This window comes from Microcaecilia unicolor, chromosome 2 (assembly GCF_901765095.1).
Source record: "Microcaecilia unicolor chromosome 2, aMicUni1.1, whole genome shotgun sequence".
Lineage (NCBI taxonomy): Eukaryota > Metazoa > Chordata > Amphibia > Gymnophiona > Siphonopidae > Microcaecilia > Microcaecilia unicolor.
The window spans coordinates 178,365,110-178,383,618 of record NC_044032.1 but is presented as its reverse complement, the minus strand read 5'-3'; the positions used below and the strand labels follow the sequence as shown (position 1 = coordinate 178,383,618).

At 43.3% G+C, this 18,509-nt stretch overlaps 1 protein-coding gene across 3 annotated transcripts in view; it reads right to left on the bottom strand.

The window, feature by feature from the left end:
• The window catches only part of DMXL1 (Dmx like 1), a 522,326-nt gene that overhangs the window by 67,440 nt on the left and 436,377 nt on the right, over positions 1-18,509 (bottom strand). For 2 of the 3 annotated variants that reach the window (XM_030193519.1, XM_030193517.1), the window contains one exon: positions 3,281-3,398. In XM_030193519.1, coding sequence (XP_030049379.1) covers positions 3,281-3,398 — 118 coding nt within the window. Of the gene's footprint in view, positions 1-3,239; positions 3,399-18,509 lie in introns of all 3 variants that reach the window. The other variant, XM_030193518.1, reaches the window with a different exon arrangement.

Here is an 18,509-nt window from a genome sequence, read left to right as displayed (position 1 = left end):
TCAACGGGGGAAAAGAGCAGGGACTTTAATTAAGTATTTCTAAATCTCAAAAAAAACATGAAGATTCTGTCTCATTCTACACATAAGGGCTTAAAGAAACTCCTAGTTTAGTTCAAGAACACTTCCCTAGGGGAAGGGAAATGGGACTTGATATACCGCCTTTCTGAGGTTTTTGCAACTACATTCAAAGTGGTTTACATATATTCAGGTACTTATTTTGTACCAGGGGCAATGGAGGGTTAAGTGACTTGCCCACAGTCACAAGGAGCTGCAGTGGGAAATGAACTCAGTTCCCCAGGATCAAAGTCCACTGCACTAACCACTAGGCTACTCCTCCACTCCACTCCACACTTTGATTCCCTGTCTTCCAGAGAGCAACACGATACACACACAGAGATTATCCTAGCCACCAGAAGCATCTCAGATTAGTAATTGGGAATCACCACTACCAGTGTTGTGTCTTGCTCTCTGGCCTTGCATCAACTTCTCACATATGTTCACAAAATATCTGAAAGTACATCAAAATAATCTCTCTACAATAATATAATGTTTAAATTCTAAACATTTCTAGGTGGGTTGAATCTAATATTTACAAAAAAATTCTGCAAACTAACCACATAATATAGGCAAAGCACATACCAAACGTCAACCATAAAAGTACATTCAGAACTACTAGAGTATTCCCGTTTTAAAAGGTGCATCTTAAGCCTTTTCTGAACATTTGAAAACTCCTGCTCTAAAAAATAATCTGAAATATAAAGGCTGTTAAATAAAGACCTATGGGTTTTTCTGTTAGCTGAATTGGAGTTTACCTTGTACACTTGTCTCTACCCCTAAGGCTGTTGAATTTTGTGTTTGTCATTTTTTTGCTAATTTTATGCTTAATTTTCAATCTTTTTCTTGATGCTTTATAAGATTGGAGCATATTCAATTAAAGACGGGGGAGAACACAGACTGTGTTCCTGATAATTGCATTACACTAGATGAAATGATAGGTCACTGTAGTAACATTGAAAGCTCTAGTTAACAACTCTTTTTTTTTTTTTTGGGGGGGGGGGGGGGGGGTTCACGTTTATGTAGGTAGATTTTATGAGTATGTATGTATTTTTGGAATCTGTCTAATTAATAGGTGGAATATAAATTAAACTGTAAGACTGAGCAAAAATGTAATTTGACATCAAGTGCACCCCCCTTTTTGATAAAGATGACAACAAATCCTTCTTCTTTGTCTGTTCCCAGTGGCCTTTATCAATGCTCAATGCTGAGTGTGATCGATACACTCCTGAAGTTAATGCACTTTCACTGTCCGATGCACTCCTGGACTCAACACTGATATCTCTAATATAGACATTAACAGACCAGATTTAGATGACCTGAAGGTATTTTCCATGCTGTTATTCATGGATCTGAATTTCTCTGTTATCTGGAAACACAGATGATGCTGAAAGGGTTTGTGATTGGGCTCAAGGCACTGCAAACACAAATTTGGGGTTTCTATAGTGGATATGCACTTTTTAAAGCAGATGGAGACTTTCTTTTGTAACTTGTGAAATAAAATTACTCCATTTTTGTAAAAAGACTTAGCCAGGGCACCAGGGCTTATACACGAAGAGGGAGTAGCAATGAATGGTTCTGAAAAAATAAAAAAAATAAAAGGATGTTCAAAACCCTCACACTACAGGGACACCAAAAGGGAGAAGAAAAAGGAAGGTCCACATGACAACCATGAGAAATTAAGACAAATGTCTCATGAATGAGATCAGTGAGGCTGTCTTTTTCTTCATGTTCAATTGTGAAGCGCTGCGTATGACTGGTAGCGCTACAGAAATGATTTGTAGTAATAGTAGAATGCTCAAATGGCTCAGTGGAGAAACAAGACTGAAATAATTCTGTGTGACTTGACCTGAGAACTTGTGTGCAAGAATGGTAGGGTATTTTCAAGGTTTCAATAATGTTTTTACGTTGGAAAGCTTCTTTCTCACATGGGCTATGTTGGATGATGTGAGGAATTGATATCTTGATTGTTCTCAGAAAAAAATATATATTTTCATTTCTGAATTTAATTTATAATTCAAATACAACTGTTATGTGCGCATCTAGGAACATGTAATCAAGGAAAATGTAACTACTCTTTGTGACTAGATAATTTAAAATATATTATGAGAAAATAAATACAAAATAAATTTTATACTAACATTTCTACCAAATTCATTGACTGTAAATAACCTTGGATAAGATTTCATATAAGGGCAAAGATATTTCAGCTTATAAATAACTTTTATAAGTTTAAAGAACTAGATTACTAATACATGTTAATGTGATTCAACATATATTACTTAATGCAAGTCCCAACGAGACCTATCTATTAATGGCCTCTTTTACCAAACCATGTTAGCAATTCCTGTGCAGCAATGCTGACCAAGCCCATTAAAAGTGAATGGCCTTTGTCAGCATTGCCGCGCTGGGAATAGCTAGTGAGATTTTGTATAAGAGGCCCCAAGTGCATAACTTGCACTAAGACACCACAATAAATTTAGCTCTTAATCTGCATGTGCCATATTTACTGTAAATGGGATACTACATTAATTTAACTTCTTATACATGAACATGTCCTCTCATGCTGGATTTGGGGGTTCCTGAGGAAGGACTGGGTTTCTGAAACGGGGCTCTCTTGGACCCCTACAAAAGACGACACTGGTGATATGATGTAAGAATATCTAGTCATTAAGATAAGTGACTTTAGTCATATTTATATTTTATATTATTGTGTTATAATTTGGGACAAATTGTAACTCGTGGACCATAAGTATATGTGGAGAGAAATTCATATGATTGTCATTGAGTGTTTTAATCATTAAAAGCACATAACCACTGAAGAAACCACACACGCACTTTTCACTACTGTACACATTGTGAAACTCTATGATGGTATAGATGTGGGCATAAAAACCTTACATTTGTGTGAAGTTTGAGTTTGTGTGGGCTGTATGGTCTCCTCTCACTCTGATTTTTTGGAGTTAGTGGAAAAATATATGTTTGAGATATTTTGTTTTTTTTCCATTTATTACTCTTGTTTTTTTTTTTGTTTACTAAGCAGTGAGTATGGCATTTAATATTTTAAAATGTTAACTTCTTGATACTCATGATTCTTTTTAACAAACACCAAGTGTAATTATAGAGGAAAAACACTATAGGGATCAATAGTAAAACATGCAAAGTCATTTGAACGTAACATGCACCTGTTTTTTTTAGCAGTACTAAAGAGAGATGCAGCACAGACCTCACTTAGGCCTCTCTTCCTTGTGAAAATATTTCTGATAAAGGTTTCCTGAATCATCTCCTGTTTTACAAGATAATGCCAAAGTCTCTTCACAGGAAGTGCAGAGTGATGCTTGGATCTAGGAATAAACATTAAAATTAATTTCTATTATGTTATATAATCTCATAACAGCAACACCTAAAAAAAAGACATGCTATTTAGAATACAAGATTTCTTTATTACAGTAAACAATGGAATTCAACACGGATATTTGAGAACAGGTACAAACAAAAGAGTCTATAATATGGTACCTAGATAAATACAACTGTAGTGCAAGGACAAGTGTCTCCTTATCAGTTCTCTCCTCCTACAAGTTGAGTATTTTGTTCATATTTCTTGATTTGACTTAAAAAAAAAAAATCAGAAAAACTTGCTGAACAAAACTCAAATCATTAGCCATTTCAATCCCATTTTTAGGCCTGCAGTACTAACATCATAACTTACTCTGGATCCTTTTCTTGAGCTCTTTTTCCAGTCTGAGCATTTCAATACCCAAATCTACTTATCATACATATAGAAGAATACAGGAAGCCAGGCACTCCAAAAAGCCATTTGTAGCATATGTGCTAGAAGAAAAGGTTTTACTTCATAAACACAATTTTAAAAATTTGTTTATGTAACTGACATGTTATTTTAAGTTTCAACGGTGTCAAAGAAGAAACAGGAGAATGTCTCTACATAGATCATCCTCTAATTTTTGTTCTCCTTACATGGGTAAAGCCGTGTGTCATCCTCTACTCCTTTGGAACCTATTTTATGTTTCAATAAATAATTTAGTAACAAATACTAAATATAGAATAGAAAAGCTGAACGTCAGAACAGCCATATCCTCTATAATGCAATCTAATTGCTGGACTGGTATTTGGAGATTAGTCAGTTCTAAAGGCAGAGATTACACCTTTTAATTTAACACTCACCATACCTATGCTAGAATAGAGTACTTCCTAGCCTCTAAAAACAAAAGTTTCAAGTTTAACAGGTGCTAAAATCCACGATATCTCTATTTCCAATCCTGCATTAATCTCACGCTTTTTTCAACTGTAAAAACCCAAATTCATGCAGAAATCAGAGAGATTAAATTCATGTTTAATAAGGGGCCCTTTTACTAAAGGGTTGTCGCGAGGCAATCGTGCAATACTTCTGGCCTTAGGCGGGCGCTGGCAGTAGTGACGCCCCCAGTGTATACCATTTCCAGCACTCCTATAGATTAGCTGTAATTTTTACTGTTGGGGATTACTGCTGGGTTAGCATGGATGCCCTTACCGCCACCTCAATGGGGTGGTAGTAACGGCTACCTCGGTAATGGCTGAGTGGCAAGTGTTTACTTACTGCATGGATATTTCCTTTTTTGGGCTTATCTGCTGTGGTAAAAGGGGCCTTGGCGTGTGGCAAATCCATGCACCACTACCGCAAAGGTTCTTTTTACCGCAGCTTGGTAAAAGGGGCCCTAAGTGATAACTCATATACCCAACATATTCACAAAGAATCCCTGGAATTTTTTAAAAAAGAAATTGTTCTTCTCTATCTATATCCTTCCCTGCAATCTGGGAACATACAAAGTGGGGATTAGAAGAGACACCATTAGCTACATGGTTCATCAACATAAATCTCAACGTCTAAAACTAGAATAAGAAACTGAAGTCAAAAGACTTGAATCCATTCTTTTTTCTAAGAGAGATGATGTTACTTTTCAACAACTCAAATTCAAATATGAGTCTCTAAGCAATATGGCCATGGTTACTGGTTTGCGTCAAGGGGCCACATACTCTTTGGATGCTAACAAGTCTGGTCATCTACTAGCTTCCTACTTAAAAGGCCATTGTATCAAACACAGAATCACTTTTTTAAAATCATCTATTTCTAAAATTTTGACATCCACTACTGACATTCTTGCTGAATTTCAAAAGACTTACAAAAAACTTTTATACATTGGAAAGCATGAAATCATCCAAAGATATGATAGAGTTTTTGAATTCTGTATTACTACCAAAGATCTCTACTCAGCAATCTCATGTCTTACCAGAACCAATCTCTGACCAAGAGATCTTATCCGCAATTAAATCTATAGATTAGAGCAAAATCACCAGGAACATACCGTCTTCAGAGTTTTATAAAATTGTCTCCGAATGTCAGACCTGTGAGTTTTTGTACCAAGTAGAGCACTGCCGAGCCCGGTACTCAGACCAGGTTCTGTTTGGCAGCCGGACAACCCCGGGTTTCACCTGTGTTGACCGCCGTTCCCAAGAGGTTGAGCCCCTAGGTGCGGGCAGCCTGCAGGGCTTACGAGATGGAGCAGGAAGCGGGGTGATGAACGTGACGGCCAGACAGGCAGCAGGCAAGAGAGTGATCCAGGTTTAGGCAAGGTCAGTAGGCAGGCAGCAGACACAAGAGTAATCCAGGTACAGGCAGAGTCAGTAGGCAGGCAGCAGACACGAGAGTAATCCAGGTACAGGCAAGGTCAGTAGGCAGGCAGCAGACACAAGAGTAATCCAGGTACATGCAAGGTCAGTAGGCAGGCAGTAGGCACAAGAGTAATCCAGGTACAGGCAGAGTCAGCAACGAAGAACAAAGTAGAGGAGAAGCACACTACTGAGCAAGTAACACCTACCAAAGTAGAAGCTGAAGCACGGAGTCTAGGGAGAGCTCAGCTGATAAAGTGCTGGCGTCTGACATCAGCAGGGAGAAGGGGCACAGCCATAGGCAGGAAGTAGGATTGTACCTACGCTTGCCGGAAGAATAGGGAACCGTCCTCCTTCCCCCATAAAAACGTCTACCCGAAGAGGTAGAGGCTGAAGGCGGCCAGCAGGAGAACTTGTCGAAAGCGGTATCCTGCTGGTGGAGCTGTTCAACCACCTGTCCGACCTTGTCACCAAAAACATTGTCCCCCCGGCAAGGGGCATCCGCAATCCGCTGCTGGATTCAATTTTCCAGGTCGGAGGCACGCAGCCATGAGAGCCTGCACATCACCACACCCTGCGCAGCGGCCCTGGATGCAACATCAAAAGAGTCAAAGACCCCCCTGGCCAGGAATTTCCTACACGCCTTCAGCTGCCTGACCACCTGCTGAAAAGGCTTGGCCTGCTCAGAAGGGAGCTTGTCGACCAAGTCCGCCAAATGTCGCACATTGTTCCGCATGTGTATGCTCGTGTAGAGCTGGTAGGACTGAATCTTGGTGATGAGCATTGCAGAATGGTAGGCCTTCCACCCAAAAGAGTCCAAGGTTCTAGAGTCTTTGCCCGGGGGCGCCGAAGCATACTCTCTAGAGCTCTTGGCCTTATTGAGGGCCAGATCCACCGCACCAGAGTCGTGTGGCAACTGAGTCTGCATCAACTCCGGGTCCCCATGGATCCGATATTGGGATTCGATCTTCTTGGGGATGTGGGGCGTAGTTAAAGGTTTCGCCCAGTTCGCCAGCAACGTCTTTTTGAAGACATGATGCCTGGGTACTGTGGACGATTCTTTAGGTGGCGAAGGATAGCCCAAGAGCTCCAGCATCTCAGCTCTCGGCTCATCCTCCGTGACCACGGGAAAGGGAATTGCCGTACACATTTCCTGGACAAAGGCCGCGAAAGAGAGACTCTCCGGGGCAGAAAGCTGTCTTTCAGGCGAGGGAGTAGGATCAGAAGGAAGACGGACAGATTCCTCGTCAGCGAAATATCTGACGTCTTCCTCTGCTTCCCACGAGGCCTCCTCATCAGTATCGGACACCAGCTGGTGGACTTCGGTCCGAAGCTGCGCCCGCCTCGACTCCGTGGAAACACAGCCACGGTGGGAGCGTCGAGAAGAGGACTCCCGAGGCGGAAGCGACGGAGCTCCCTCCGTCGACGTCGCCGGGGAGCCCTCCTGGGAGGCTGCCGGCACCGGCACCGCAAGCGGTACCGGGGCGGGCACCCTCACCGCAGACGAGGGCCCAGCCAACGCCTCACTCGACGGCACCGGCGGCGCAAGCACCACTGGTACCGGAGGAGAAGGGCAAAAAAGCTCTTCCAGGATCCCCGGAAGGACGGCCCTGAGGCTCTCGTTCAGAGAGGCTGTGGAGAAAGGTGGTGGGGCCGGTATCGGCGTCGAGCTGCGAACCTGTTCCGGGGATGGAGGCGGTACCGGGCTGTCCACAGGGGAACGCATCAACACCTCCTGAATGGAGGATGAGCGGTCCTCCCGATGTCGACGCTTGGGTGCCGGTGGTACCGGCGACCCCGAGCTCTCGGTACCACGCTTGGAGGGTGACCGATGCCGGTGCTTCTTTGCCTTCGCACGACGCACGGCATCGGTATCCCCCCGGTACCGAAGAGGAAGATGTCGAATCCAAACGCTTTCTCGGGTCCGAGTCCGAAGAGGGTCGATCCCGGGGGGGCTGTATCGCGGGAGCCCTCGAGACAGGCGGAGACCTGCTCATGGGCTCACCGTCACCAGCAGGGGAATGGACAGCCCTCACCTGCACTCCAGACATCGAAGCACCCTCCGACGACATCCTCAGGAGAAACGATCCCGGTCTCGTAGCTGCACCCGACGATGACCTCGATACCGAAGGCCTTGATGTCGATACCGATGGACGCGGTATCGAAGTCGATGCTGGGCGCGGTACCGAAGGCTCCGATGCCGAGGACCGCGGGACTGAGGATGTCGATGCGCCGGATGAAGCCCCGAACAAACTGTTCCACTGGGCCAATCTCACCGCCTGAGTTCTCCTCTTCAAAAGAAGACAGAGATTACAGGCCTGAGGACGGTGCCCAGCCCCCAGACACTGAAGGCAAGAAGCGTGCCTATCAGTGAGAGAGATTATCCGGCCGCACTGGGTGCACGGTTTAAAGCCGCTGGAAGGCTTCGATGACATGGGCGGAAAAATCTCGCCGGCAAAATCGAAGTTCGCGATGGTGAAAAAAAGGGCACCAAAAGCTCACCAAAAAACAAATGAGCGGCGAAAAAAAGCTGCAATCGACCACGAAAGAAAACTTACGGGCCAACACTAGTAGATAAAGGAGAAAATTAGAAATTTTAACGAAAAAACCCGTGAATCGCGAGGGATCTCCAAGGGGCGCGGAGCGACCGAAAAAACAGCCGTCCCGAGCCGCGGAAAAAAGGAGACTAGCGAATACGAGCGATTTCGGGCGGGAAGACGGCCGCGCATCGCGGGCGCGCGAGAAGTAGCAAACTCTGTTGCTAGGAAGATCTCCGATCGGAGGGGCTGCCGTGGACGTCTCCCATTTGTGAGAACAAGCAGCCTGCTTGTCCTCGGAGAATAAACATTTAAAGTTTGAATGTAAATTGATACAAGCATACTGGACTTCAGTATGAAATATATTCAATTTAAATAGTACTATTTCTTATAAAACCCTTATTTTGAAATCTATTGCTATTAATGATTTTACCTCCTTAGAGGATTGTTCTCTATTTAGTACCCTAATTTTGCTTAAAACAATATTATCCTATTACATTAGAAAGACTTATCACAAGTGGCTTATGACAAGTGGTGGAATTTAGTTCTTCAAATTTACAAGTATGAAGCATATTTAGCTAACCAAAGGAATCTTTTGCATAAAATTAATGACAAATGGAAGGTCCTGGTTTCTTTTATTGATAAGAAGCTGTGAGTATATGATTTGTTTGAATCAATGATTACCATGATGACTGCTATCATTGTTATCACATTCTATTGTAATAGTTCTTATGTTTTTATTTTCTCATAATTGTTATTGCTGAATAACACTTGGAAATTCTTAAATAAACCAAGACTTAAAAACAAAACAAATGCCTAGAATGTTTGGCATCCTGCATCCAGACGCGAAAAAGGCAGCTCACCTTTTCGAGTCTGCTTGCACCCAGAATCAATACATGCTTGAAGGAATTTATAAAAGTATATTAAGTATAGCTAAAACACAGTGCCTTGCATAGTCTTCACACTCTGTACATTTTAATTTAAATCCATACTTATATCCCCGTGCCTATATCCTCCCAAAGGGACCTGTCTAAATAACAAAATTCAAAATGCACTGTAGTAGGAGTTTGTTTCACTAATCTACCCATACTTTACACTTTCAGTGCAAATACAGAAAGAAGTTCTCTTTGGCACAACGCACGTAACATAGTAACTGACGGCTGAAGTTATCTAAATCAAAACACGAGGAGAATAAGATGAAAACACTAACATTCACACAAATACTCACTCATGAAAGAGCAGTAAAAACTCTGAAACTGAAAGAAGCCAAGAGAGAAGTACGTCTGGCGAAGGCGCAAGCAAAAGAACAAATGGCCAGAAATGTAAGGAGGGGAGACAAAAATTTCTTCAGGTATATTAGTGAAAGGAGAATGACTAAAAAGGGAATTGTGAGACTAAAAGATACAGCAAAATGCTATGTAGATAATGATGAAGAAAAAGCCAATTTGCTAAATAGATACTTTTGTTCTGTTTTCACTGAAGAAAATCCTGGAGAAGGACCACGAGTGACTAGCAAAAGTACACCTGAGAATGGAGTGGATAGAGCACCGTTCACGGAAGAGAGTGTGTATCAACAACTTGGAAAGCTAAAGGTGGACAAAGCCATGGGACCGGACGGGATCCACCCCAGATTATTGAGGGAGCTCAGAGAGGTTCTGGCGGGTCCTCTTAAAGATTTGTTTAATAAATCCTTGGAGATGGGAGAGGTTCCGAGGGATTGGAGAACGGCGGGGGTGGTCCCTCTTCACAAAAGTGGTGATAGGGAAGAAGCTGGAAACTACAGGCCGGTAAGCCTCACTTCGGTTACTGGAAAAGTAATGGAAGCGATGCTGAAGGAAAGGATAGTGAATTTTCTGGAAGCCAATAAGTTGAAAGATCCGAGACAACATGGTTTTACCAGAGGGAAATCGTGTCAAACGAATCTCACTGAATTCTTTGATTGGGTAACTGAAGAATTGAATCATCAACATGCTATAGACGTAATTTACTTAGATTTTAGCAAAGCTTTTGACATGGTTCCCCACAGGAGGCTCTTAAATAAACTCGATGGGCTGAAGATAGGTCCCGAAGTGGTGAACTGGATTAGGAACTGGTTGACGGACAGACGACAGAGGGTGGTGGTAATTGGCGTTCGCTCGGAGGAGGGAAAGGTGAGTAGTGGAGTGCCTCAGGGATCGGTGTTGGGGCCGATTCTGTTCAATATATTTGTGAGTGACATTGCCGAAGGGTTAGAAGGTAAAGTTTGCCTATTTGCGGATGATACTAAGATTTGCAACAGAATGGACACCCGGGAGGGAATGGAAAGCATGAAAAAGGATCTGAGGAAGCTAGAAGAATGGTCTAAGGTTTGGCAATTAAAATTCAATGCGAAGAAATGCAAAGTGATGCACTTAGGGAGTAGAAACCCAAGAGAGACTTATGTGTTAGGCGGTGAGAGTCTGATAAGTACTGAGGGGGAGAGGGATCTTGGTGTGATAGTATCCGAGGATCTGAAGGCGACAAAACAGTGTGACAAGGCGGTGGCCGTAGCGAGAAGGTTGCTAGGCTGTATAGAGAGAGGTGTGATCAGCAGAAGAAAGGAAGTGTTGAGGCCCCTGTACAAGTCGTTGGTGAGGCCCCACCTGGAGTATTGTGTTCAGTTTTGGAGGCCGTACCTTGCGAAGGATGTTAAAAAAATGGAAGCGGTGCAAAGAAAAGCTATGAGAATGGTACGGGATTTGCGTTCCAAGACGTATGAAGAGAGACTTGCTGACCTGAACATGTATACCCTGGAGGAAAGGAGGAACAGGGGTGATATGATACAGATGTTCAAATATTTGAAAGGTACTAATCCGCAAACAAATCTTTTGCGGAGATGGGAAGGCGGTAAAACGAGAGGACATGAAATGAGATTGAAGGGGGGCAGACTCAGGAAAGATGTCAGGAAGTATTTTTTCACGGAGAGGGTGGTGGATGCTTGGAATGCCCTCCCGCGGGAGGTGGTGGAGATGAAAACGGTAACGGAATTCAAACATGCGTGGGATATGCATAAAGGAATCCTGTGCAGAAGGAATGGATCCTCAGAAGCTTAGCTGAAATAGGGTGGCGGAGCAGGTGGGGGGAAGAGGGGTTGGTGGTTGGGAGGCGAGGATAGTGGAGGGCAGACTTATACGGTCTGTGCCAGAGCCGGTGATGGGAGGCGGGACTGGTGGTTGGGAGGCGGGAAGTACTGCTGGGCAGACTTGTACGGTCTGTGCCCTGAATAAGGCAGGTACAAATCAAGGTAAGGTATACACATATGAGTTTGTCTTGTTGGGCAGACTGGATGGACCATGCAGGTCTTTTTCTGCCGTCATCTACTATGTTACTATGTAAAAGAGTATTAAACTCAGTAAATAGTTTCCTATCAATGGCTGTAAAATCCTTCCTAAAATCCTTTGTTAACTATTTTTAAATTGTGTTTTATTTCAATGAAGTTATATGGTAAACTTTCAAATCAAATTCTAAAATCAAAATAAACTTATATTGTGAAGTGCAGATACATCATTTTCAAAACTTGCAAGCCATCATCTTAAGCATATTATTCAAAACTTCCACTTCCCGATGGTGTCCAATATTTATCGTATATTCTCATCAGTAAAGACCAAAGCAAAGAATTAAGTGGCTCTACTTTGGCCGTGTCATCCCTAAGTGTTCATTTAACTCCATTATGAGCTAACAAGTTCAAATGACTCCATCACAGGCTTTCTGCTTCTAATGTACCTGAAGAAGATTTTGCTATAAGTTTTTGCCTCTATAGCAAACTTCATTTCAAAATTACTTTTAGCATTCTTTATCAATGCCTTTAACTTTCCAGTGCTTATGCAGTTTCCTGTTTTCCTGGAAGAACATTTATATAACACAGATATGATACTCAGAGTGTCACGTTAATAGGCATACATCAGAACTCAAATAACAGATATGATGCTAATGCTGTTCATAGAATACAATAAAACGTCTTAATAGGTGTGTGTGTGTGGCAAAATCTGTTTTTACCAAGAAGGCTGGTTCTGCTGTGATGTTTGCAGTGGACTGTTTACTATTTTGAATAGCTGCTTGATTGAATTTGCAGCTGGTTCAACATGTTCTCTTTCTTCCATTTCGACAAATGAAATGGAACGAAGTGAAGAAAAGAAACCTGAAAGGAGGAAGTGACGTCATGGACCTTGATGGCTGCTTGATCTCTTTGCTCCGGAGCGTCCTAACTATTAAGCTGCTTCAGCGATCATCCGCCCTGATTTTGTGTTCTTTCCTCCTCTGGTGAATGCAGCCGATCTAGAGAGTGGATTTAGCCTGTCTGCGGGTGGCTATGTCGGTAGCATGGAAAGAGGTTGAACGGTAGCCTGCTAAGCCAGCGGGCAAGGCCCCGAGGCGCCACGTGGCATCTGCGCGTCTCTCGCACTCGGACTCTATGTCCTTAACAGAGGCTTGTTCAGTGTCTCCTACACGGGGTCTTTCTAAGGAATTAACGAAGTGCCAAGGAGAAAATATTGGAGTGAATGGACGTTCTTAGCGTAGACCTAAGGGAGCTGGGAGGCCAAGTGGAGGACCTGGCGGCTCGTTTGGACGTCCACGATGAGCAGTTGAGTGGGGCCGATGCTCGCTTAACAAAGCTCCTGGCTTCACAACACAAAACAGACGACTGAGAAAATCGGGGGCGTCGGAATAATCTCCGCCTCTGCGGAGTTCCTGAATCGGGAGACAAAGAGGATGTAGCTACCATCGTGCGAGTGGTGTGTGGGAAATTGCTGGGGTCAGAGGATATGGTGATCGAAAGGGCACACACAGCCCTGGGGAAACCAGTGGACAACCAACCCCGTGATATTGTCGTTTGCTTTGCCTCCTTTTGGGTTAAAGAGCAAGTGTTGCAACGGGCGCGCCAAATGTCTTTTGTGAAATATAATGAAGCCAAAATTATGGTCTTTCAGGACTTGTCTCAGTTTACTTTGTCTCAGAGACATGCCATGAAGCCTGCGCTGGAAGTGTTGGTTAAGAATAAAATCCCATACCACTGGGCTTTCCCCTTTGCTTTACTGTGGAGGGAAAGTTGCATCGGGTTTGTTTGTTACCCGATGTTTGGATGATTTTGCATGGTGCTTGAATGACGACCAAGGAAGTTCCACCGGTGGACGTGGTTTCCACTGCAAGAGCAAGCTTCAAAAATGGAAGAGAGTTTCCCGCAAAAATAAGAACTCTCAGGAGTGGCCTAGTGGTTAGGGTGATGGACTTTGGTTCTGAGGAACTGAGTTCAATTCCCACTTCAGGCACAGGCAGCTCCTTGTGACCCTGGGCAAGTCATTTAACCCTCCATTGCCCCAGGTACAAATAAGTACCTGTATATAATATGTAAGCCGCATTGAGCCTGCCATGAGTGGGAAAGCGCGGGGTACAAATGTAACAAAAAAAAAAAAAAAGATACCTGATTTATCTGTTTGGACTGGCTGTATTCTTTTTCTTTGCTTAGGGTCTGTTAATGTTACCCTGATTCATATAGGCTATGTTCCTGTAATGAATTGTTGCTGTTAGATAATGGGTTGGGAAAAGGAGCAAGGGTGTGTGTGACTGGAGGAGTAGGGGAGACAGAGGGGGGTTTAGGTGTGGGGAGGGGGTGGTTAGTTAGGGGGGGGGTGAGTAGGTTTGTGTGGGGGGCGGCCGGGAGGGGGGGGGGGTGGTTGGGAAGTGTTCTGGTTACGGTGGGGTTCTTCCTCCAGTGTTCCCAGTCAGTGGTATCTGGTTATTACTGCCTGGTGGTATAGATGATGGGAGGTGATGGGGTCTGGAAGGGGAGGGGGGGAAGTGTGGTGGTGGTGGGGGGGGTTGTTGGGGGGAGGGGTTGTTTTTTTATTTCTTTTTCTCTCTCCCTCCTTTTCTCTTTTCACCAGATTCTGGTCGGTGCTGGCTTCCATGTTCTACCAGAGCTCATAGCTCGTTTATTGAGGGTTAAATGATTGTGGATCTAAAGTTCCTGTCCTATAATGTTAAAGGCCTGAACTCTCCTCAAAAGCGTCAAAAGTTATTTAAGGAATTGTTGTTTCACAAACCCCATGCATTATTTCTCCAAGAGACTCATTTAAAGAGGGAACATGAAAAATACTTGACCCATTATCGTTACCCACATGTGTTTTGTGCCTCTGCTGTTGATGCTTCGAAAAAACAGGGGGTTGCAATTTTGCTTCATTTCTCCCTGCAGATTCAGGTGTTGAAATCTAGACATGACCCTGCTGGTAGGTTTTTGCCTCTGCATGTTTTGTTGAATAATTTACCTCTTTCTCTGGTGGCGGTTTATGTACCCAATGAAGCTCAGGGAGACTTCTTTGGCAGGCTTGGTAAGGTTGTTCAATCTGATCCATATGGTAAAAATTGGTATTGGGTGGTGACTTTAATGCGTCCTTTGACCCAGTTGTGGATAAGTGTGGTGGCGGTGATGGGAATGGATGTTAAAAACTCCAAGGGTATGGTTGAATTAGCTCGCTCTTTAGCTGTATGAGATGTGTGGCGATTACATCATCCTAGGGATAGGGACTATTCTTTTTACTCTCATTCTCATGATTCATACTCTCATATTGATAATTTATTATTAGATATTTCTTTGATGCAGGGGGGTTGTCACTCAGGTATTGGCCCCATTACTATATCGGATCATGCTCTGGTGTGGATGCAGCTCTCATCCTTCTATGAGGAAGATAAGACAGTAGGTGAACATTAAACGTTTCCTTGCTGAAGGATGATAAGCTTTTGGCTAACTATCGAGCGTATCTGAAGGAGTATCTTGACATGAATTTGACTTCGGGCCCTTCCTTGGGGATTATTTGGGATGCCTTAAAGGCAGTCACAAGGGTTTTTTTTTAAAACAGGCAAGCATTCAGGCGTGCGCTAGGCGAAAGGAAGTTGCAGATTGTATCTCACAATTGTCTCACTTGGAGGATCTTCATAAGTCTTCTCACTCAATTTCTGTACTGAGGCAGATCCAGGCTTTACAGTTGAGATTGGATAATATCTATTCGAACCAACTGCAGTTTATCAGGGGTCAGCAACAGCAGTTTCATTACTTTAACCATAATAAACCTGGTCGTTCTTTGGCCCTGAAATTGAGGCAACGTAGATTTGAGCGTACTATTTTTCGGATTCGAGGGGTAATAATATGGTGTTAACTAAATCTTCTTTGATTCAGTAGCGGTTTCAGTCCTTCTATCAGTCTTTATATTCAGCTGATTCTTCGATTCATCAGGATGCGATTGAGGCCTTTTTATCGTCTCAGAACCTTCCTTCCTTGACAGATCAGCAGAGATGTATGTTGGATGGTATTATTCAAGTTGATGAAGTTGTTAACGTTATTAAGGATTTGCCTGCTGGGAAGGCGCCTGGTTTGGATGGCTTACCAAATGATTTCTATAGGACCTTGAGGGGGGAGCTTGCTCCCCTCTTGGTCGAGGCTCTTAATGGAGTTTGGGAGGGGGAGGATTTACCTCCCTCTAAGATGGAAGCCTGGATAGCTGTTATTCCAAAGCCAGGCAAAGATAAGACAGAATGTGCCTCCTATCGTCCAATTTCCATTCAAAATTCTGATGTCAAAATCATAGCTAAGGTCCTAGCGAATCGACTAGCTAAAGTTCTTCCTGATCTGATCCATCCGGATCAGGTTGGGTTTGTTCCCCAAAGACAAGCGAAAGATAATGTTCGTCGAATGGTTAATTTGCTGCATGTCGCTACGAAGTCAAAAAACCCCTTGTGTCTCCTGGGACTGGATGCCGAAAAGGCATTTGATAGGGTTCATTGGCCTTTTATGATTAGTGTTATGGAGCGCTTGGGTTTTGGGTCTGGTTTCAGGGATTGGACTCAAGCCCTTTACAATTCTCCCAAAGCGTGTGTGTGAATTAATGGGAGTAATTCTCCCTTGTTTTCTTTGTCTAGGGGGACACGTCAAGGATGTCCTCTCTGGTAGGTGGTCAGGAATTTAAGCTGGCAATATTTGCTGATGACATCTTGCTTTCCTTAACTAAATCATTGCTTTCCTTGCCTAACTGACCCTGCAAATAGGTGGGAAAATGTGAGATACAAAAGCAATAAAATAAATAAATAAAATAAATAATTTACTTAAGCTTTTAGCGGATTACTCCTCTGTTTCAGGATTCAAGCTTAATATGACCAAGTCGGAGGCTATGGCCATTGGTATTTCTAGTCCGATTTTGCAGTACATAACAAGCTTTTCCTTTTCGGTGGGTAACCCAGGGTATTCAGTACCTGGGGATTCTTCTCACCACAAACTTTTCGGATTTCTTCTCGGCTAATTACTCTCCCCTCTTGCGGGAATTATATAGAGATCTGGAGGCCTGGGGTTCTAATGAGCTATCCTGGTTTGGTCAGATTGCAACTTTGAAAATGAACGTGTTGCCACGTTTGATATATCTCTTTCAGGTGCTCCCTCTTTGTCTGTCCCATAACTTTCTCTCAGGTCTCCAAGACCGTTTTCTTCGCTTCATCTGGTCTAATAAAAGACTGTTTCTTTCTAGAACATTGCTTTACCGGGATCAGAAAAAGGGGGGTCTGGGGGTTCAGAACGTATACTGGTATTACAAAGCTGCCCAGGCTCATGCCGCTATTGAATGGTTTCATGTGAGTCCACAGAAGAGGTGGATTGGGTTGGAGCAGGTCTCGGTAGGTGCGTGTCTGTTGTGTTCCTTAGTGTGGTTGCCCAGGCACTATCGTGTATTGGGAAGGGAGGTTTGTCCTTCAATTTTGACAACTTTTTATTATTGGGAGAGTTTATTTACCAAGCCTGATTCGATCTTGTCTAAGCTTATTCTAGTAACAAACAATCCTTTTTTCCCACCTGGGCTCGAGTCTGGGCTGTTCTCGAATTGGTTTTCGGTGGGTCTGGAGACCTAGAGTCAATTTTATGATGAGGAAACCTTTATTCCATTTAATACCTTAGCTGAAACTTATGCAATTTCCCCTAAAGATATTTTTGCTGATATTCAAGTGAAGCATTTTCTCTCTGCTGTTGACATAAAGGCCAAGGTACTCAGAGAGGATTCCTTTTTGGAAATTCTGTGTGAGGACTCCAAGGGAACGAGGGGCCTTATCACTTGCCTATATTCGTATCAACGTAAGCAAGTGCGGCCTCCCGTGGAGCACCGACTGCGCTGGCATCAGGAGCTGGGGTTGACATTGGGTGATGATGACTGGAACTTTATGGAATATGCTTTGGCGAAGATTTTAATTTCTGTTCCCTTTAAAGAAAATGCTGTAAAGGTTTTATACAGATGGTACCTGACTCCAGCTCGCCTTCATATGTTTACGGAGGCATCCTCATTGTGCTGGAGGGATTGTGGGCAGAAGGGTACTATGGGTCATCTTTGGTGGTCTTATGTAAAGCTCGGGCTTTTTGGAAAGCAATTCAGCATAGACTCCAGAGATGGCTCTCCAAGCCTATTAAGTGGTCACCGGAATTTTTTCTTTTTCCTAAAAAACCTCCGAGTCTTACTTCATCACAATCCCTTTTGGTTCAACATGCTATGTCGGCCGCTAGGGTTACGTTGGCTGCCCACTGGAAATCTCCTCAGGTTCCTTCTTTGGTAAAATAGTTAAATAAGTTGTGGTATATTTGTGAAATGCAGAGGCTTTGGGCCATGGGTCATAAAACTCTGTCCAAGTGGGAAGCCATTTGGGAGCCCTTTGTATGTGTCACACTGTGAGTGTTGAGAGTCTGAAGTGGGAGGGGGAGAGGTGTGCGTTGTGAGGGGGGGTATTTTTTTGTTTGTTTATTTGGAGGGGTAGATAAATGGAAAACTCTGTCATAAAACCTAGAAGTATTCTGTAGGTTAATTATTTCAGTCTTGAGAGTTTCTTGTTGTATGTATTGAACTATAAGGTTTTACCATTGAGTTGTGTATGCCACTGTTGAAGGTTGTGACTTATTTGCTTTTGTATTGACTCTTATAAGTTTAATAAAGACTTCTATAAATTAAAAAAAAATAAAGAAAAGAAACCTGAAATAAAACTGAGGACTGGTGCCTCAATATAGACTGAGTAGAAGTATGTTAAAGTTTGAGCTATGAATAAACAAAGTATATCATTTAACCTATGTTGCAAGAGCCCAATGTAAACAAAACCTCTGCCTTCCCAGTTGGTTTATTTCATGGGCATAGCTATGGGTGGGCCTGGGCCCACCCAATTTGGGCTGAGGTGCACCCAGTCGCAATACACAGACTTCACTGCAAAGGCTCTTGAGGTCTT